General features: G+C 35.4%; 1 protein-coding gene and 1 long non-coding RNA gene across 2 annotated transcripts in view; one reads left to right on the top strand and one right to left on the bottom strand.

Annotated features, from left to right (window-relative positions):
* Positions 1 to 771: 771 nt before the first annotated feature.
* The window catches only part of LOC108362609 (neuronal acetylcholine receptor subunit alpha-7-like), a gene marked incomplete at its 5' end in the record, with an annotated part of 77,384 nt that continues 56,030 nt past the window's right edge, over positions 772 to 22,125 (bottom strand). Inside the window, 4 exons of the mRNA XM_017615657.1 lie at positions 772 to 981; positions 5,312 to 5,450; positions 5,733 to 5,855; positions 6,105 to 6,256. Coding sequence (XP_017471146.1) covers positions 829 to 981; positions 5,312 to 5,450; positions 5,733 to 5,855; positions 6,105 to 6,256 — 567 coding nt within the window. The remainder of the gene's footprint in view (positions 982 to 5,311; positions 5,451 to 5,732; positions 5,856 to 6,104; positions 6,257 to 22,125) is intronic.
* Positions 19,004 to 19,587, top strand: LOC108362607 (uncharacterized). Its single transcript, XR_001847492.1, has 3 exons — positions 19,004 to 19,148; positions 19,320 to 19,403; positions 19,495 to 19,587. It is a non-coding gene; the product is annotated as an uncharacterized LOC108362607 (long non-coding RNA).

Below are 22,125 nucleotides of genomic sequence, written 5' to 3'. Positions count from 1 at the left end.
ATCAGTTACAGAAATTAGTTTAGAAATTTATTTTTTTTTTTTCAAATATACTTTTAATTAAAAAATTTATTATGCGCTAAATTTTCGGTTTAGGAAGAGAAAAAGTTGTTTTTTGTTTACTAACATTTTAACTAAAGTATCTTTAATATTTGGTTTTTTAAAGTGTTACGATTTTAATGTTTTATTTTTGTTTTTAAGTGGTTTTACGATTTTTTTTAGCTGTGTTTAAACTCGTTTAATAGTTTAAGCAGTTTTTATTTAGATTTTGCAATTTTTTTTTTCAAGTTTATTTGTGGTTATGTTTAGCAAATCTGTTTGTTTTGTGATTGATCGATTGATTGTTGTTAGTGAGCAGAGTGAGTTTTTCTATGGGTTTTCTTTTTTGAAGAGTACTGCAGCGAATTTAGATTTTCCGGTTATTTATTGTTTTTTTGTTGCAAATTTTGCGTAATTTTGGTGCGAATTTCTTCGTTTGTGTTTTTTTTTTAATTTTCTTACCGAAATTCACTCTTGCCTTTAGGTGTGTATTTGTTTCCGTGTGCGTTTGTTTGAAGTCTCACATTGGTTCGTGCATTCGCGTACGAAATTGCTTTTTGTTTTTTGTATGTTTCTTTCAGTGCATGTTTTAGTGTGTAGTCATTCGTGTGGTGTGCGTATTTTTGGGTTTGTGTTTTAGTTTGCGTTTGCCGTTTGTTTTTGTGTTTAATTTTTTTACGTTTTTTTTTTGGTTTTAAATTTTAAAGTTTACTTAAAAAGTTTCGTTATTAATTTAATAATTAACAAATTGATTTTATAATAAAACCAATAACAATAACCTCGCTCATATGGCTACGAGACAATAATATGTGGTGCTGATAGTAGTACAGCTATTGTGGCTAATATTGTGAACATTGTGAATATGATAAGGCACAGTCTGTCAACGACCATAGCTGCGAATTTCCAATCATTGGCAATGTCATTTTCCTCGTCTTCTTTGCGTAGCTGAGGATAGTGAGTGATGTAAATGAACGCATTTTTCATACATAATTACGAGGTGCGAAGTTTATAATTAGGTTTTGTTTTTTTATTTTTTTTATGTTAGTGTAGTTGGTTTTATTTGTTTGGTAGTCATTTATGGGTTTTGGTATTTTATGAAGTGTTTCCATAAATTAATTAAAGTTGAAAAGGAGAAAGTACANGTCATTTATGGGTTTTGGTATTTTATGAAGTGTTTCCATAAATTAATTAAAGTTGAAAAGGAAAAAGTACAAAGATAGAGGAAAAATTAATTTAACCATTTTTGCATTGTTTTTTTTTTTTTGCAGCTTCAACACACTCAGTATAATCATATTTAGTTTTATAAGTTAAACTTTAACAATTTTGGTGGTACTATAGATATATAGATAGATGAATGTATCAAAACTTGATATAGCGGCGGTGAGTAGTTAGTTATATTTATTCGGTGGTACAGTTGTATGAAAGAATTTTGTAGTTAACGAAATTTCAACTATATTTTTAAGGCATGCCTTTTCACATATAAATTTAAGTATTTACATATGTTTATGCGTTTACCACTAATACATCAATATCCAGAAATCAAGAAAAATATAAAAGAACAAATAAAGCAAAATTAAAACAATGAAAAATTTTATTTCCGTTCGTATATTTGAGATCCTTATTTGTAGCATGATACAAGAGCCAAAGAAAAATTATTCCTGTCTCACATTTGTTTGCTTTCTGATTTTCCTTAGCCCATAAAAATTATGCAAACGAAATTCTCATTCCACCCGCGAATGTGACTCAGAGTTCATTTTAAGAAATTTTCGAGACGAGCTTAAACTTTTCAGCGCTATTCCCACGCCTATGAAAAAGCTCATCGCTTAACTACTGTTTTTACTAAATAGTTACTTTGCCTTAAACTTTCACGCAGAATGTAAACATTTTTTCGTAGTTTTCAGATTCAGGGCAATATATATAAATAACAGTGATTGTAGGCATAGTTTTAGGTGCAGTAGTCAAGACAATAGTCATGCGATGAGCTTTGTCATTAGTAATAGGGTGGTTTGTCTCAAAAAACAAGCAAAAAGCGAAAGCCAAAATTTCAGTGAGAAATCAGCAAATTTTTACAGTGTTTCCAGCCTTTAGGCGCCCCTAATTTCCGTTCAAAAAATTTTGAAGACGAAAACTTAGCGTGGCGTTTTTCAAAAACATTTTTTTGAGATTCAATCACTGAAGACTGTATTTGGATAACAACATCTTATTTAGAAGTAAGGAGGAGGGTCTGGGATTGACAGCAAAAAGATGTCTGCATATAGGTGGTCGCTTTGTTTTAACTTGGCTACGGTAACTATAACGTTAAGCCGCAAATAGTAAGACGACAGCCTTATAATTTGTAGTCTGACGAAACGTGCTGAGGGTGAAAACTCCGTTCTATTGTGTTAGTGGCAAAAAACCATGGCTTCTACATAGTTTCAGCAGGTTCTGCAGCACCTTAGGAAAAACGCAATACGAGAATTGCTTGTTTTCTTAATATACAACACTTGTTGTTGTTGTTGTAGCAGCATACAAGTTCCCCAAAGGGTTTTTGGGGAGTGTTGCTGGAGTGACAGTCCTTGGCCAGATATAAATCTGGGTCGTTCCGGTTACGTAGACCCGACTGTCGTGGGAACGAATATATACAACACTCTTATGTTTCGCTGATTATTCTGGGCCTCTATGGTGAAAATGTATTTGATGTTACACTTAACCCGGTAAAGTTAATGTTTTTGCCCACTTATCCTTGTGGAGCTAACGCATTGTTTTAAGCAAACATTTAATTTTCAAGGCAACCATCTCCCCTGACAAAACTTCAAAGGGCAGATAATTTGCCTTTTTTCCGCAACGAAATGTCCGGGGTAAAATTTCAGCTTGGGGTTGTTAAAAGGGCAAAAGCGAATTCCTGGAAGAAAGCCNCATGGCTTCTACATAGTTTCAGCAGGTTCTGCAGCACCTTAGGAAAAACGCAATACGAGAATTGCTTGTTTTCTTAATATACAACACTTGTTGTTGTTGTTGTAGCAGCATACAAGTTCCCCAAAGGGTTTTTGGGGAGTGTTGCTGGAGTGACAGTCCTTGGCCAGATATAAATCTGGGTCGTTCCGGTTACGTAGACCCGACTGTCGTGGGAACGAATATATACAACACTCTTATGTTTCGCTGATTATTCTGGGCCTCTATGGTGAAAATGTATTTGATGTTACACTTAACCCGGTAAAGTTAATGTTTTTGCCCACTTATCCTTGTGGAGCTAACGCATTGTTTTAAGCAAACATTTAATTTTCAAGGCAACCATCTCCCCTGACAAAACTTCAAAGGGCAGATAATTTGCCTTTTTTTCCGCAACGAAATGTCCGGGGTAAAATTTCAGCTTGGGGTTGTTAAAAGGGCAAAAGCGAATTCCTGGAAGAAAGCCCGCATATTTTCGATCACAATGTGGGTTGGTTTCCGGGGCGCCACTCACACCACGAGTATAATGCAAAAGCTTAAAGAACTACGTGTTATAGAAGTATCTTTTGACGCTGGGCTAGGTATTGCTATCAGTTTAGCCTCCTGTCCAGAATATACCCCAGAATTAGCTCAAACGGGTGGAGCAGTGAGATACATGCAAAAAATTACACCTACCAACTGATTCTTGTTAAAATCATACAGTATGCAAAGATATCAGTTGGTCGTTTGAGGCCGATAGACACCTGTATAGCAGGATCAATCCAAATTCGCTCCACTACAGCCCTATGATTCTATCTCGACCTAACATCAACCTCCAAAGGGACTTTACAACCATCACAGGGAAAGCCTTATTAGTTAAGGTGAAGTCATCTGAAGCAGAATGAGCACCGTAAAAGAAACAAAAATCCCGACCTCCCGTCTCAGTAGAGAAGACGTAGTCAAAAAGACGAACTTTGCGAAGACCATATTATCTGAGAAATCATATTTCGGATTAAATACCTATCAAAAGGATGCAGGTACTTATGGTCTTAGGACCGATGGCGAAGACGTTTATGAACTTTCGGCCTTTTAGGATGAATTGTTATTTGTAAGCGATGCCTACAGATGAACAAGGAAGGAAGTTACACTGACGGAAGAAGTAGCAGTTGGTAGTCAGATCTGAACATTTCTTGTCATAGGACATATAGTCTAATTAGGACAAGCGGGAGTTGAAAGAAGATGAAGAGCTAAGAAGGAGGATAGGCTGCCCATAGACTGCGGTAGACCAAGCAGCGTTTAGAAGCTATGAACAACTCTCTTAAGTACAAGCTTAAAGGAAGTAACAGGTATCATTATTTGTCATAACAGGCTGCGAAATAGCTCAGATGGCTCCCGTTGGTATTGTGACATTACAGCACAGCCTGAGTCGCTTAAGGCTTGTTTTCACTAAGTCAAATGCAATGGAATTTGTCGTCAAATAAGTGAAAATACATTGTCAAATGGGATTAAAAAGTGGTATATCGATTGGTTTCATTCAGGATAGGTATTTAGTCGCGTATATGCGCTGCTAGACCAGCCTTCATGTATCAAGCAAAAACAAAAAAAAAACAACTATCTACAAACTATTTGATGGGGATTCGTATCGTGTTAGAACAAGAAATACAGATGGCATCAAAACAAAAATGAATAAAAACAAGAATTGTCCGTTACAAAGGGCACTCTGCAAAGATTTTGTGCGGCAAATCTCGACAGAGAGTATTCCGGGATTAGTCTCAATCGGGTACAATTGGACATTAATTAGTCGTTACTAGTCTTATACGTGTATTATTGGAGATCAATTAGCCCCTTAAATAGTGTTCAGAAATGCGACTTTAGATCCAATTTTAGAGGCGATTAGTTGAATAAAAAGTTGGCTGCCGCCCATCTTTATTGGAGGCGATTAGTTGATAGGCCCTTCACAGCAGGCGATTGTTGCTTACAACTAAAAGTTGTCTATAAAATCGCCGCATATTACGGGAATAGGTAAACTAATTTTCGTTTTCGGAGTTGCCATATGGAGAAAGTACTCGCCTAGCAAACCTGAGAATGCATCCGGCAAATTTTTTATTTTTTTTTTGAAAGCCACGAATGCTCGAACAAAAGCATGTTCCTTTGCGATTGCTCAGGGAGTCATCTCGGCCTAGTCACATTTTTTTCAGCGCCCAAAACGTCAATTGAGTCTTTTTTTCTTAAAAAAAAAAAAAATTAAATTTTCCAACTCCAAGCAATAAATTTAAAAATAAATTATGCTAACATTACCAAAAATGAATTAAAACCCTTATGTAAATAAGTATTTAAGTTCCAAAGTTTTAAAAACATTTGAACATACCTGATCGGTTATAAAGCGAATTTCCTTCAAAATTAAACCTAGTTCATATTCCGTTGCTGATTTGATACACGTATGATGCGTAACGGCATCCGGCATGCGTGTGCTACCGATCGGACCAATGCTGCCGTCATCACCTTGGCTAGAGAGAATCAAGAGAAATATTTTAGTAGCGAATTGTATTAAAAGAAAGTAATACAGCAGAGTGTGGCAAAACAGAGAAGAAGTCAATATGTATTTTTGCATGTTGGAAAATTATATTTTGCATGCAAGACAAAAAAATTATTTTGAAGGTATGCGACTTTTTTTGTAGCGAAATTTGTAGTTTGAACTGTAATTAATTTCTCTCACAGTCACACTCTGCTTTATTACAAATCACAACAAATTTGTTATTAGTTCTCAACAGCTTTTAGCTTGTTGTTACCCATAAACGGTGCGATAGAATGCGGGATTGTGCGGTAATGTGCCGCCAGGCGTCATCGGGCGGCAATTGTGTCGAAAATCATCATCGATGTCGAGCACATTGGCGAGCAGCGATTTCGAGGAGCTGTTCATGATTGTCGAGTGTAATTGAATAGAGTGAGACATTTAATATTCAATTTTAATTGATATGGTAAATTTTTGAAAATAGAAAAGGAAAACATACCGTACAAAAATCAAACGTAACACAAAATATTTTAAAATTTTTGTAAAAAAGTTTAGCAAGCAGTATGGTTTTAGATATGTATATATTTTTTCCAAATAAACACATTCACAAAATTCTCTATAAAAAGTAATATTTTTCTTTTTTGCCTACCGCTCCTTCAGTTCAACATCGGACAATATCTGATGTTTTCGTTCCGATGATGTGTCCGAGCATGGCGTAGTGGGAAATTCCAAAATTAGTGGCCTACCAGGACGACTCATACGCAGAATCCATGGCAGCCAACATAGAAATACGATGCGTATCTAAAGGAGGGCCGTCGATAGGTTTTTTTTTTGTTTTTTTTTTTTTTGGATTTTTTCGTAGGTAGATAGATAAAATTCATGCAGCGTTGTTAGTTTATTTCAAATAATTTAAGATTAATCGAGATAAAAGTTTTTTTTTATGTATGTGTTAATGCAATGAAAAATTGTTGACGTTTTCACAAAAGTGCTACAAAAGAGTGAAAGAAAGCTCAATAAAACATGAATGCACTTGTGAGCTTAAGCTACGTGCTTGACTGCCCAGAAATTTAATCCTAGACCAACGACCCTATCATATATCTAGTTGAGAAATCCATGGACCGTAACGGCTATGATTTTAATAATAAAAATCATAATTTAATCGGTGAAATTGGATTTAAATTTTTTCGTTCAATTATTAATTGCTATTTTTGATTTAGTTTATTATTATTGTAACCGTTATTTTCAGATTAAATTTTTTCAATCATAAAAGATTTAAAACGGGCATAACAACGTAGTCTCCATTATAACGTTAAAAAATAATTGAAAGCCTTAAAAACCCAAAACACGAATATCTCTGAGCAAAAAAAATTCCAAATTTAACGATTTTGCAATGACATGAAAATAAAAAAAAAAATCATGATATTTAACGATTATTTTCGGTCCGTAGAGAAAGCACTTTAGTTATAAATAAAAGCTTGTAAAAAATGAAGTTTGACGTACTTCAGCGCCTAAAGCTATGCAACATTTGGTCTTCGAAAATTTAATTCCCCACGATAGTGCGACTGGGCTACAAGTTACACGATTAGGCACTGAAAGCCACACCAAAATGAAATAAAATATACATGTTAGGGTGGTGCTTAAAATAGCAACAACTAAATTTTGTATGGAACACCGCTTTATGTCCAAATAAAAACATCAAGGAAAATTTTAATATTAAAAAAAAAATAAGTTTTCAAAAAATTTAAACTTTTTTGGAAAGTCCCAAAAAAGTGGGCTAAATTTTGACTTGGTATCCGATGCATTTGACTTATTACAATAACAAAAAAAAATTTAAACACAGGAAGCATATATACATAAATATAATAAAACTGCGTTTTTAGGACTTTGTGATATGATTAACTCACAAAATTATTTAAAAATTTTATTCCAATTTATAAAAACAATATGGGTACGAAATGAAAGAGAACACCCTATAAAATTAAAAAAAATCTAATTTTTTGGTTCACAAGGACGAATAGGTATTGAAAGTGTCCTTTTAATTAGTTTTATTTTTTTAAGCCAATAAAGTTAGAATTACGAAATTCGAGGATGTGATCGAGAGCATATCTATTAGTCCTTAACATATAATTTTTTCAAAAATAATTATTGTAAAATTTCAAGGATATTCAATGATAAAATGTTAAAAGAACATTTTCAATACCTAATCGTCCTTATGCACCAAAAAATTTAATCGGCCTTAATTCAACAAAATTTTTCGTTAATTTGATAGGCATACTGTTTTTCAGCATTGCACAGAATTTTTATAATAATTTTTTGAAATTTCAATTTTCAAAGCCCTTAAATAAAAAAATGCTGACGTCAGTGAGAAAAACTAAAACACGCTGAGTTATAGCTGATCGAAGTCTTGCCGAATTTAAAAAGAATCTAAAAAAATTAATTTTTTTAATCCTAGTAGAGACTCAAAATATTTTCAAAAGCTTCCATCGACCCATAATTTTTTTTTTTAATTTGACAATTTCGTGGTTGCTTTTATTTTATACGTAAAACATGAAATTGATGGTTTGAGTACAATCCTAATACATATACATATATGTATGCATGTGCAAGTATTTGCGTGCCTTCGAATAAGTAGGCATACTTTTAGGCGCATGCCATCGCCATGATTTATGAAGCGCTCTGTTGGTTATACATACTTTTAAATTCAACATTTTTTGTAGCTATACTTCTCAAATATTTTTTTTGTGCTACATCTTCGCCTACACTAACACCTTCACTTTATATATAAATAGAATAAAATATTTTAGTACACTTATTGGAAAACGTCCATATGATGGATGGTTTTTATGCTAAAGCTTAGTTACATATACAGCATTTATACGTAAATATGTATGTATGTATAGAGTAAAACACATTTGATGATGCATGCGAACATACTAGCAGTTAACATATAGCATATTTATAGGCGCGCTGACTCGAAGTTGACCATACTCTGCTGGACTGTTTGCTAAGGAAATCGAAAAATCGAAATCGTTTATTTGTTTGGTTATTTGCATTAGTGTGGTTGGATTGTGAAAGTAATTTACGTTTGAGTTATATTTTGTGTTTGTTTTTTTTTTGCTTTCGTTAAAGCTGTGGTATTTAGAGTTCAAGAGTTAAAGCTAAATACATAAGTACATACTATTTATGCTTATATATATGTATATATCTACGTACCTGAAAAACACCCTATCTCAGAACTCGGTTCAATAACGCCCTATCTTAAACGAAAATATATTGAAAATATGCAGAGATAGAGTGTTTGTGAATCGGCAGCTGAGATAGGGTGTTCTTCAACCAAATTCTGAGATAGGGTGTTTTTCAATAAAATTCTGAAATAGGGCGCTGTTGAAAAATTTTCTCAGATAGAGCGTTTTCGAACTGCCTGCCGAGATACGTCGATCTTCCACTCAGCCATCGATATGTAGATGATCTTACGCTTTCTATAGCGCAAAAACACGCAAATACTAGCTGAATTTGAGATGCTTAAACAATTTATAAAGTACTTATAAAAAAAAATGGCAGAGATGGTGTCCAATGCTCTTTACTTCTTCTTCGTCTCTGCATTTATACCATCAAATACTAGCTTTAGAGAGGGAAGACGGTCGAGTCTTATGAGAGCTTCAGATCGTTTTTCGTCCTGGGTTTTGCGACCCACCTGGTGTTTACCCTCACTCTAAAGCAAATTTTCAATTTGTGGTTAGAGGTAAGCCTAACTCCACTATGCTGGGAGCGCGGGTGTTTTTTCTGAGATGTTGAATTGGTCTCTCTGGTTCCGACTACCGAACTTTCATAGCACCTTTCAAGTAGAAGTGCTAGGAATCAGTGCATTATAGAGAAACTAAGAAAGAGTACGTAATGCATACGTTTTCGCAGATAGACAAGCGGCGTTTCTGGCACTTGTCTCACTGGTAACAAAGTCAGCAAAATGAGGTCAATATGTCAAGTTCAGTGTTAACAAGGGCTGCTCTCAGGGAGATGTGCTTTCCGCTTTGCTCTGGTGCATGGTAATTCATTATCTACTTGTCACTCTTGTTTGCAGGAAAGCGCAGACAATACTGAATATGACTGATACTTGTTGTGAGGGAAATGGGCTCACCGTTGTGCTCTTCACTAGAAGGAAAATGTTGGATGATCGAATTCCCCTCACACTTAACTGAGTCACAATTCAGATTTCTGCCGAAGTGAAGGTTTTCGGAGTAATTCTAGATACAATACTGTCGTGGAAATCTCACGTGGTACACAAAACCTCCAATACATTGGCAGTATTTTGGCAATATAAACAGTTCTTTGGCAAAAAGTGGGGTATGTTACTGGTTTTATACCTCTATGATCAGACCCACAATCAGCTATGCGTCAGTGGTATGGTGGAGCAGACTCTCAATCAATAGCATGGGAAGTCTGCTTGCAGTTTCCTCTAAGGGAGATTTCTCTACAACACCTGGCGCTGCTCTTGATGCACTGCTGCACTTTGTGTCTTCATACGTGGGGAAGCCTTAAAAGCCACCTGAAGACTAAAACGAAACGTATTATGGTATAACACTGAGTAGGGTAAGGCGAAAATTGCTGGCGGTAGAGATCCGGGCAGTTGTGTCTTTTCAATGCCACAGGATAGTACGCCACCATTACCTTTGTTGAAGATATTCTATAATGTTGAATTTCCTAAGCTGAATGTTGGTTTAATACCAGCACTGAGCCCGGACTCACACATTGTCGAATCTTCACTGATGGCTTCAAAACCCACTCTTGGTCAGGATCTGGGGTCTTTATCGAAGTTAATGGGGATAAGCTTCACTTTTCTCTTGGGCAGTATGCTTAGGTCTTCCACGCTGAGGTATTTCTAATCCTCAAGACCATGGAATACGTTGTAGAAAATAGGCGGAGTCAAATGAGTTTACGTATCTGCAGTGGCAACCCAGTTGCACTTAAGACATTGGCCCGCCTACTAAGTACTTCCAAACTAGTGGCGGAATGCAAGTCTCAACTAAACTATGTTGGTAAAAATAAAAAGATTGACTTATTCTGGGTGCCAGTTCCCTCGGAAGTAACTGGTAATGAGACATGTGACCATTTGGCCAGAGTTGGCTCAGACCAGGCATTCGTTTCCCCGCAACCAGTTATAGCACTTCTATCTTCGGGCTATCGCAGCCAACATCAGACACTGGGTGAATATTTCGCTCGGCCATGACTGGGAGGCATCGAGGGACAAAACTTATATTGCCTTCAATCTCAGAAGGAAAGGTCTAGCCAGTTTTTTGTTCGCACTGAGCAGACTTGTTAGACTGCTGACATCTTGTGCTTCTGCTCCGCCTTTGCAAGAATTATTTATGAGACATTTTGTCGCATTGTGTTGAAAGACGAACACCTGAGCTCTTTGACACTCAAAAATCGGCTTATGGAGATCTTCAAATGATCCATTACTAACTTAAATAGATTCCTCGACAATTCTAAGTGGTTTAATGGAACTGACGAAGCACGATAGCAGATACTATGACGGATCCCAGAGAAAGCGTATCAAACTGGTGCTCCAGTGCTAATTAGCTCCTGGGGCAAGTGCTCAGGCGACGCTTTTACCAAACAAGTATTGTGGTATTTTTATCCACCATCCACCAAAGGGAAATCCATCCCCTAGGATTGGTTGCACTACTGCATTTGCATCAATGAGTATGTATGCACACATGACAGCAATATGGAAAGCACTGTCTAAAGTAGTAAAACAAATAAGACATTCTTAATTTTATTTTCATCTACTTCTGCATTCTTTATTTGCATTTTTCACATTCACGCTTACAAATGAAAATGTTAAATAATTTATAATAAAAAAGGCAGAACAATAAAATAATATAAAGTAGCAAACATGTTGTTGCTTCCGGCCGGTGCATTGTAAGTGTGAGCTTGCTTGTATTGATACAACAGTTAGCTGTGCCACACACAATGCAAACAGGATAATAAATGTCTGCGGTGGCATGCACACTTGCCACTTCATGCCACATATGCGAGCACTGGCAGTGGAGTGGTAGCAGCAGCAGCGTTTGCTGTTGTAACAGCCAACTGATGAATCTGTTTTCTAGTTGCTGCTGCACTAACTCCTCAGAGCTTAATCTCTGGGAATACTGTAGCACAAATGCATTAACCACTGCCACTGTTTGCTAACCTTTTACTATTTTCCTACTTTCCAACGAGGTGCTGGAGCTGGTGCTGGCGCCATCGCTGGTGAATGCACGATTTTCATTTGCGAGTTTCGTATTCAGGAAGCAGGTGTCAAATGAGTGAAGCGTTAAATTAACAAATGGCGATAGACGGGCGATAGCGTGTGAGCAACTAGTTGAAAGGAGCTGTGGTTATGCTGCTCCGTCGATTTTCCTTCTGCTTTTTATTTTCACAAAGTGTATGCAATGTTCAAAGTTGTTGATGTTTATTTCGAAATGGATGTAATCAAAAAATTAAGATATTTATTTCCATCGAAAAAACTCAGCGAAGCAATAAATGAGTTTCATTGAATAATTTATGGTAATAAATATAAACATATCTCTGTGTAGTGCAGGTTTCTCTATCGAATTTTCTTCTCATTCAGACATACTCATATTTTTACCTCGACAATTCAAACATCCAACATCCTAATTGCTTTCTAAAGAAAATTATAATTAATCTTCTGAGTTGGCAGTTGTTTTTTTTTGTTCTTTGCTAACACTACAAATAATCGTATGCTGTGGGCTTTGCGGTTATGCAGGTTGCAGCGTCGGATCCAGAATTTTCTGATGGGGGGGGGTTTGAGTTTCGCGGGAAATTTTGCCCCTTATTCTAATGACCTTAAACGAGCAATTTTTGTGTATATGTATATGTATCCATAAGTTTCTCGACAACGGCTCTAACGTAGCAAAATGGAAAATCTTTTTAAAAAGACTTTCGAAGTTGTATTTCTTCCAAATGTCAAAAACATTTTATTTGTCACGGGGAAAATACCGTAAAAATTATTTGTATCGTGCGAATATCTATAGAAATTAGCAGGGTTTAAAAAACTGTTAGCACAGCGACAACAGCCAAGCATTTGCTTTTTTATAAATTGTTGTTGCTTTGCTAGAAATGCGACAAGATGCAGAAAAAAACTTTCATTTGCTTTTCGAACACGTAGAAGTAGTATGCCCCAACCTAGGTACAGAAATCAGAGTACCGCGATACAGCAATCGCCAAAAGAATCGCTTTAATGTGAAAACCGGAGACGCCGAGGCATACTATCGCATTGCTTTTTACATTCCCTTCCTTGATACATATATTGCTCATTTGAAAAGCCGGTTCCTAAACCATAAATCAGTTTTAAATAATTTTAGTGTTTTGTTTCCAAAGTATGATTTTAACGAAAAAAAAAACTGAATAATTGTTTGCTTTCTATGAAAAAGTAATCGACTGCTCGAAACAAAACTTTCTTCTGGAGGTAAAAATGTGGAACAAACGAGTTTCAAGCGAACATTTTCGAAATGCTCTCGAAGCATTACAAGTAGCAAATAGAACGTCTTTTGAGAATGTTTTTAAGATCTTACGTATATAGGCACTTTTGCCCGTTTCAATAGCCACACCTGAACGAAGCTTTTCATGCCTGAAAATAATTAAAATCTACTTGAGAAATACAACATGTCAAGAAAGGCTCAACCCTCCGCCCCCCGTGTATCCGCCACTGGTAGGTTGCATGCAGCAACTCTTGTGAAACTTCAATGCAAGAAACTTTGCATTATTGAGCTAAATGTTCACTTTCATCCTCCATGTGCATATACGAGTACGAGTACTCCTAGCGTCATGGCACTTAGATATTCAAAAACCACATTTCAACTATCAAATGACTAACTAGCCTTTTATTGCATGTCGAAATTAAATTTGAAAAGTAAGTAGAAAGTTGTAAAACCTTTTAATATTGATATACGCTAGCAAAGCAATTCATGCCTTAAAGGTGTGCAATTCAAAAGAAAGGAAGAAAGTTTCTTCGACAGAAACTTAGAAAGTAGGTTTTTAGTTGATTGCTTGGATAAATGAATATCTAAGTTGCATGTGAATGTACCACAGAAGAAATAAAAAATATTCCTGCAACATATGTATGTGCATTGTTTATATATAAATTTGTACGTGTGTATGATTCTAAACTCGTTTTAGTAAAATGATTGCTAAAAGTTATTAAGCGATCTTCGGGCGTTGGTATACATATATTTCAAGATCCAAATGGCTTGGTAGATCAGAGCTTATAAGCCGGTGCAAGCTGGGCAACATTGGGGGCCGTTCAGGCCAAGCTCTTCGACTACTCTCTCAAAAGAAAGGATATTATTCCATTCAATTGAAATAACATCAGGTATTTTTTGATCAGAGTGCCAGCTGGCCTTTGATGACGATGAGACTTCAGACCACATTCTCTGTGATTGTTCGGCCGTGGTCAGGCAAAAATTTATTAGTTTTAAAGCCACAGTGATAAAGGATTAGCCTACAGAGGCCCTTTTCGGGTTTCATTATATAAATCTAAGGTATATTTTACTTGAAAATACTAAGAGTGACATAACAGCCATCCCATAAATGTAGGGCTGCCAGACGTCCCGGTTTTCCCGGACATACCCCGGTTTTAGACCATTTGTCCCGGTGTCCCGGTCCAACCTTTAAATGTCCCGGGTTTCGTTTAAGTGTCCCGGTTTTCGAATTATATGCACAAATTTAATAAAAGTTCAAAATCACTACCGGTGTCATTTGTGATATAGTTACATCTCCGGTGACAGGTAATAAGATCGTGCGAAATAAAGTCAATTGACATTATTACCTTTTTAAAAACGAAATAAAATCCATTGACATTATTTCTCTTTCAAACATTAAATTTGCTTAGCTTCGCGGCGGCCGGCGCGCACACCACGTCACGCTACGCCGCGGCACTTAATTTTTCAATTTGGCACAAAGTGCCAAAATGGCACTTTTTTTAAAAAATAGCATTTCAATACATTTTTGTGAAATCCTTTGCGTGCTATTCTTTTTCTCAACTAAAATTTTCTAACTTATAAAGGCTATTCAACTGGTTTATCTATAGCTTTATAGTTTTATTTTATTGCTAAATGTGAATGATTAAAAGGAATGACACCTTTTTTGGCACTTTTATTTTTCTATTTGGCACATTTTGGCACTTTTTTATCCTCAATATGGCACCTCATTACTAAGGATAGTTGGCAGCCCTGATTGGAAGATTTCTGCTGTGTTTTGTTCTGTTTCTAAAGTGTGTGAAAAGCAATCAATTAACTTTTCTACGATTGTTTCCTTATAGAAAGGTTGGTTTCTTTTCCACCTTATACATTCCGAATTCGTCCAAAATATGCTAATTTAAAACCCAGAATCCTTTCAGTGTTCCTCCGGGGTTTTTGGACATGGACTGTTCCTGCAATTTAATAGTGTTCCCTTTATTTTTGTGGAAACGAAACATGTTTTGCAAGTTATGGATGATTTCTACACTCTTACTTCAAATATTTCTGGTATTCCAGCTGTGCGCAGGCGTTTAGTTTTTCGCATCGTGTTTTTACATATTCGTAATTAAAATTTTTTTAATAAAATCAATTGATGGTAGTTCATGATTGTGTGTGGATTAATATCACACCTTTTTCATCTATTAAAAAACAACACTTACGGGGCAATGTTTATTGTAAGAACAACATTTTTTCTATGAATCGACATACTTTAAACATTGTTGACGCTATTTCCATTTGAATGAGGAAATAGCGTCAATGACTTTATTTCCAAATTTTCGGTGACTTTATTTCGCTTTTGAAAAGGTAATAATGCCAGTTGACTTTGTTTCGCACCATGGTGGGAAATAAAGTCAAATGACCTTATTTCCGTTGATCTTGTTACCTGTCACCACATCTCCAGATAGTTGGACTTTGCACAAGCAATATTCGATGATCGATATACCCACATACATACCTGTAAGTGTAAAGTGCCATTCCTAATTAGCATCAGCTGTTATTTTTTGTTTATTTGTTTTGCTCGTTTGTTTTTCGGGTGGGCTTTAATTCCAATGTAAGTTTTCGCGACCAAGTTTATAGAATATAAAACTGTGTGTTTATAGTGTTTTGATTACCCTTAGAAAATGCCAAAGAGAACGTATAAATTCCTTTCCGCTTACACAGAAGAGTGCGTCATTTGCTTATATTTTTTGAAGTTATAGTACCTTAAAAGAGAGCCTCACTGAGTTGTCAACCACACCTTGTTTAATACACCCAATGTGGATCAATGTTTTTTTCTTATTTCATCTCAATAGACTAAGGAAAGAGATTTGCTCAATATAAGTACATAAATTAAATGACGTGCACAGAGTTTTAAAATTATATAAGGAATAGTCAGGAGTTTTGAAACAAGTTCACAACAACGAAAAATATGACTGATTTTTTAATGTTATCTTGTACTTAAATTTTTTTTCATGAAACCTAGTGTACTGATAAGTACAGTGCCGTACAAACTTATTGGCTCAGAGAATTTTTCATCAGATCTTTTAGAAAAATATTGAAAATGTACCAGTTTCTTTCATACAAAAAGAATTGTCGTACATAGTTTGTATGGAAGAAGCTGTCAGCAAAAAATTATCAAAAAGGGACTAAAATTGTTGGGCCACAAAACTTCTTTTCAAAATTTGTATAAAAAGTCTGATTAGAAAGTTGCAAATTTATTGAATTTTCCCCGGTTTCGCACAAAGTCTAGAAATTCTGTTTTTGTTTTTTTGATGTAGTATAAACGGTATATGTATAAAAATTAAAGCAAAAAAATGTTGAATGCATTCTGCCAACAATTTTGGGCGGCCCTATATGTTTATTTTGAACTTTAGTACGTTGAAATGATCTCATCTTTTTATGGTTTTGTTTTTGTCTTGCCAAAATAAAATTTTACTACATACTTTCGTAAGTAAGTATTTTTTGTCTAAAGGTAAGGAAAGGGAGGGGCGGTTGTGGTGTTAGATTTTCCAGTCCAGTGTGGTGTCCCGGTTTGCCAACGGAGATATCTGGCAGCCTNAGTATAAACGGTATATGTATAAAAATTAAAGCAAAAAAATGTTGAATGCATTCTGCCAACAATTTTGGGCGGCCCTATATGTTTATTTTGAACTTTAGTACGTTGAAATGATCTCATCTTTTTATGGTTTTGTTTTTGTCTTGCCAAAATAAAATTTTACTACATACTTTCGTACGTAATTAATTTTTGTCTAAAGGTAAGGAAAGGGAGGGGCGGTTGTGGTGTTAGACTTTCCAGTCCAGTGTGGTGTCCCGGTTTGCCAACGGAGATATCTGGCAGCCCTACATAAATGCGATGAACGGGACCAATAAGTAAATACGTCGAGCCTTCATACGTCCATTACTTGGACTTGGACTTACGGAAGAGAAAGACGATGCGTCCAACGATATGTTCTATGAGCGCTTGAAGCGCACCTATGAGTGCTGTCCCCGTCACGGATATCAAACTCGTGCTTGGCGATTCCAATGCCAGATGGGGAGAGGACGCGATGTATCGCCTCACTGTGGAAAAACTCAATATCCACGTAAAAACATCCGATATCAGACTGTGTCTGATCGACTTCGTCGGCCTCGAAATATTGTAGTCTGCAGGTCTAGAAATCAAATCGACCATGAAAATCGTGGCAAATATACCCGAAAGGAGGATCGACACTCACCTTTTTCGCATCTTCTATAGCATGAAAAGGAGTGGACTATAAGCAGCGATGTTGGAAACTTGTATTCCCATGAATTGGGGAGGACCTCTCCGAGTCGTTTCCCCACCGGGTCGCGCAAATCAATTCTACATTCCTTGCGACGGGCTTTTCAATATTTTGAAAANGTCGAGCCTTCATACGTCCATTACTTGGACTTGGACTTACGGAAGAGAAAGACGATGCGTCCAACGATATGTTCTATGAGCGCTTGAAGCGCACCTATGAGTGCTGTCCCCGTCACGGATATCAAACTCGTGCTTGGCGATTCCAATGCCAGATGGGGAGAGGACGCGATGTATCGCCTCACTGTGGAAAAACTCAATATCCACGTAAAAACATCCGATATCAGACTGTGTCTGATCGACTTCGTCGGCCTCGAAATATTGTAGTCTGCAGGTCTAGAAATCAAATCGACCTTGAAAATCGTGGAAAATATACCCGAAAGGAGGATCGACACTCACCTTTTTCGCATCTGCTATAGCAGGAGTGGACTATAAGCAGCGACGTTGGAATCTTGTATTCCCAAGAATTGGGGAGGACCTCTCCGAGTCGTTTCCCCCCCGGGTCGCGCAAATCAAGTTCTACATTCCTTGCGACGGGCTTTTCAATATTTTGAAAGGATAAATCAACCATGAAAACAATTTTCAGTTTGCCAATTTTCGACACTAATTTGACGGCACTATATAGGTATGTATGTAAAATGAATGAATAAAGCACCTAATGTTGGTGGGGGGGACCGGGTAAAAAAGTTTATAAAAGATATCACGTGATTTATGGACGCCCCCTAAGATAAAAACTTCTGCGTTTTCTAGGAAATATTTACATATGTTTCTACTTTTACTTTTCTATTTTAATTTTACGGAGCCTCATTCAAAAATTTAGATTCTTTTCGATACATTTGGCAACTTTAGAACTTAATATAGATTTCATATTTTTTCAACTAGATACTCGAATTTCGCAAATGAAAAAGGATCAACTGCAACTCAAAATAAAAAAGCCCAACAATTTTAATTACTTTTAGAAAAAATATATCCCCTCAACTAGTTTGCTGGCAATGCTGCTCTAAACTGTCCCAACTCATTAGGAAGCGTACATTTTTTGTTTTAAATAATTTACACATATATAGATACTTACTCTCATGCAAATCAGGACAAAAGCAATTAGCCTCAGTAAAACATATCCATCAAATTAATGTTCTCCACACACCTAAATATGTACATATTTATACATACATATGTATGTACTCGCAAATATTCTGTGTGCGTGCTAAACTATCAAGGCAGGTAACTGAAATTTGGCATGACAAGCGCGATTAAAGCATAATAGCACACGCACAACCCCCCACAGACATACATATATACATATATATGTACATATGTATGCGTATGTGTAGCCCCACCTTGTATTTACCAGTATTGCACAAATAACCGACTAATCGAAATTTCAATTTCAATATTTGCATGCAAAGCTGCTGGTTTTGTGGTTAGCATATGGCGCATGGACAACGGAAATACTAACACATACATATGTATGTACATACATATGTATACAAGTACTTAAATGAAATGTAGTATGTTTTAGCATAATATTTCCGTTCTTCACATGCACGCAACATATTGGATATTATTTTAAACTAAAGTAGTTGTGCAAAGTCGTTGCTAATAGCAAGCCCNTTAGTTTTGTTGACAATTTTTCTTCAATCACAATATTTTATAAGTAGTTTGTTAAATATTCAATTTAAGAAAATTATTAAGTATATGATTTATTGGCAGACTGGTGCAAACGCCAAACACGATCTACCACTTTCTTTTATAATTAAACTTCTTGTAAGTAGCTACTACATATGTAATTCAAAAATACAAATTAATTTAACGAGTTTTGCAATTCTTTCACAGGCTGCGCGGAGTAACACTAAAGGATTTAAACGTTTAATTCCCCTATCTCGTAAGTTTATAGTTATTTATTTTTTTAATTTGCTAGTTTATTAGGTCTTTGCAGTTATTGAACTTAATGTTTTATTGATAATATGGCTTCTCAATTAACAAGGCGTGCGAAATCTGAAGCCTTATCCGTACTAGTGTCAATAAATTATTCATTAAAAAAAAATTATTACAGATGAGGTAGCAAAACTTTTCTCGTGGAAGGGAACTGGTACCAAAAGCAGCGCTATTGGTTTGGCAACGACTGCGGCAATAAGAAGTACGGATCATAATGTTATTTATAACCACTTTTTACTTAATTAAATTTTCCGGTTGCCAATGGAGTTTAATCTTTCACTTTATTTTCTTAGGTGCTTTTCGTCAAAAATTTAACTCCCACGAAGAAGTTTTTATTTCCGTTTCAAAGAAGCACTTCCAATATGAACACGACCGGCAAAAAAAATTGGCAGCCTATCGACAAAAAAGATGAAAAATAAATTCAGCAACTTTATAATATATATTAAACCCCTTATTTAATATTTTCGTGTTTCCTCACGTCGACAATGATGATTCTTATCCTCACAAAAGTAATTGCAACGCGAGTGGCAGGCAGCATTCAAAGAGCTTTTTGCCTAGCAATAATAAGATTTATTTGGTAAATGGTGAATGCAATGAACATACATACATATACATTAGACTGCATCACTCCCCATACAAAAAAAAATCTGTACTGTTCTTTCATTGGAATTATAAAATCTATTATATTTTAAGACGTCCACCAAAATTTTTCGAAAAAATATTATGATTTAAGTGAGCTGGACCGATTTGAAAATACCTCCAAAGATCCCCTCAGATGAAAAGTTCTTTAAGAAACTATTTTTATTCATAAAAAACTCCATTTTTGGTGGTATTTTCAAATCGCTCCAGCTCGCTTAAATCTTAATATTTTTCCGAAATATTTTGGTGGACGTCTTAAAATGTAACAAATTTTGTAATCCCGGCAGAAAAACCGCAACTTTTTTGGTAATGCAGTCTAATATACATACATATAAGCACCAACAGATCTAACAAATAAATTTATTTGTGCAGATAGTACCAGGCGGTGCCAGCAGCGCCAATAAAGGCAATCAAGCGGCAAGCTTGTGCAAATCGACAGGTGCAAATATTTGCAAATTTTCCTGAATTTATTAGTCTGTATTTTGCATGATTGCATGTAGCAGCAATGCTTTGTGCCGCCTTTCTATGATTTTCTATGTCAGCATGTAATCATAAAAGAGGTGTGTAGAAGAAATGCATACAGACAGTGCCGTCCTTATCAATGTTTTTGTGGGAAATTAGTATGAAAGTTGCAATGCAAATTGCCTTTAGCAACAGATACCAATTGATGCAATGAATGCAAATGGAGGTAGTTCTAGTGTATATATATGTACATATGTACATATATACATACATACATATTTATGATCATTTTAGTGCAGGTTAGAATATACCTCAGGCATATGAACAATCAATGAGAATTGCCAATTTGCTAGTTATCGCTTTTTGTGCTGTCTTCCTTTTTATTTTCAACGAACTAAGCTAATGGCTTGCTATTAGCAACGACTTTGCACAACTACTTTAGTTTAAAATAATATCCAATATGTTGCGTGCATGTGAAGAACGGAAATAGTATGCTAAAACATCCCTGCAAACCAAAGTTCCCGAAATCTTAACGAACTCTTTAGGAGTATCTGATTTCTGTAACGATTTTTTTCCGAGTCTTCAAAGAAAATTATATGAAGTGGTTGACACGAACTCGTAAAGAAATTTCTGTACGAAAAATAAAGAAAATTCTGAAAAAAGTCTGCAAGAAATTCTTCACATAGCAGCTTTATTTTCATTTCTTTACCGATTTTCTTCCGAAATTTCGTAAAAGAATGGAAGTGTGCGTAATTTATTTCATTTTAGAAAATTCGTCAAAAAATCGGATGGGATCTTTCCGAATTCTTTAAAAATTCTTTACGATTCAGAATACTCTGTAGAAATGGTTTGCAGGGATACTACATTTCATTCCCAGCCAGCAAAATCATCGTAAACAAGCTCGTAATTGGATATTTTCTCGAAGAAAAACCGGATTAAAAATCGTTTATGATAGCCGTTTACGACTCTTTTTCGAGCACTTTTTCGCTTTAAATTGTTCATCGCCTACGAACAGTCGTAAACGGATCGAAAAAGCATTCGTATGCGAATATTTTTACGTCCGTTTTTTAATTGTAAACGAGTCTCGTAAACGATTAATTTACGTTAAAAAAGCGTTTTTCTACACTGCTTTATCTACTGTTTTTGAATGCTAAAAATAAAGGCAATTAATTAATTCAAATTATTGTAGTTCTTTTATTGAATGGAATTATAATTAATAAATATTTATAGTGCCGGATCAAAGTATTGGCACAGAGAATTTTTCGCAATGTATGCAAAGTTTTTTACTTGGATTTCTTTTCGCACATTATTTTTTTTAAATATAGTTAGTATGAAGACCTACTTTTAAATCAGATTTTTGAGAAAAATTCTAAGTATGCAGTTTTATATCCCATTATATTTTAGTATAACATAGTGCAAGCTTGAAGTTGCCAGAAAACCGCGTTGATTTTTGGCAATTTTTTCACGCAGTTTCTTCCATGCAAATTATGTGCGACATTTTTTTTTTGTATGGAAGAAACTGCGTATAAGAAATTGTCAAAAAACAAAGAGGTTTTCTAGCTATTCAAGCGTGCACTTTATTATACTAAAATTAAATGGGCTATAAAACTGCATACTTAAAATTTTTCTAAAAAATCTGATTTGAAAGTAGAACTTCATACTAACTATATTTTTATAAAAAACAATTAGAGAAGAAATCAGAATAAAAAACTTTGCATTCATGGCGAAAAATTCTCTGTGCCAATATTTTTTCCCGGTACTGTATATGTGAAGATATTTTCAGATAAATAAATATTAACAAACTATCTATTAACAAATTAACA

The sequence above is a fragment of the Rhagoletis zephyria genome, unplaced genomic scaffold (genome assembly GCF_001687245.7).
Source record: "Rhagoletis zephyria isolate East Lansing unplaced genomic scaffold, Rhagoletis_zephyria_1.1 Rzeph_scaffold_01052, whole genome shotgun sequence".
Taxonomy (NCBI): domain Eukaryota; kingdom Metazoa; phylum Arthropoda; class Insecta; order Diptera; family Tephritidae; genus Rhagoletis; species Rhagoletis zephyria.
This window is presented reverse-complemented; position numbering and strand designations above follow the sequence as displayed.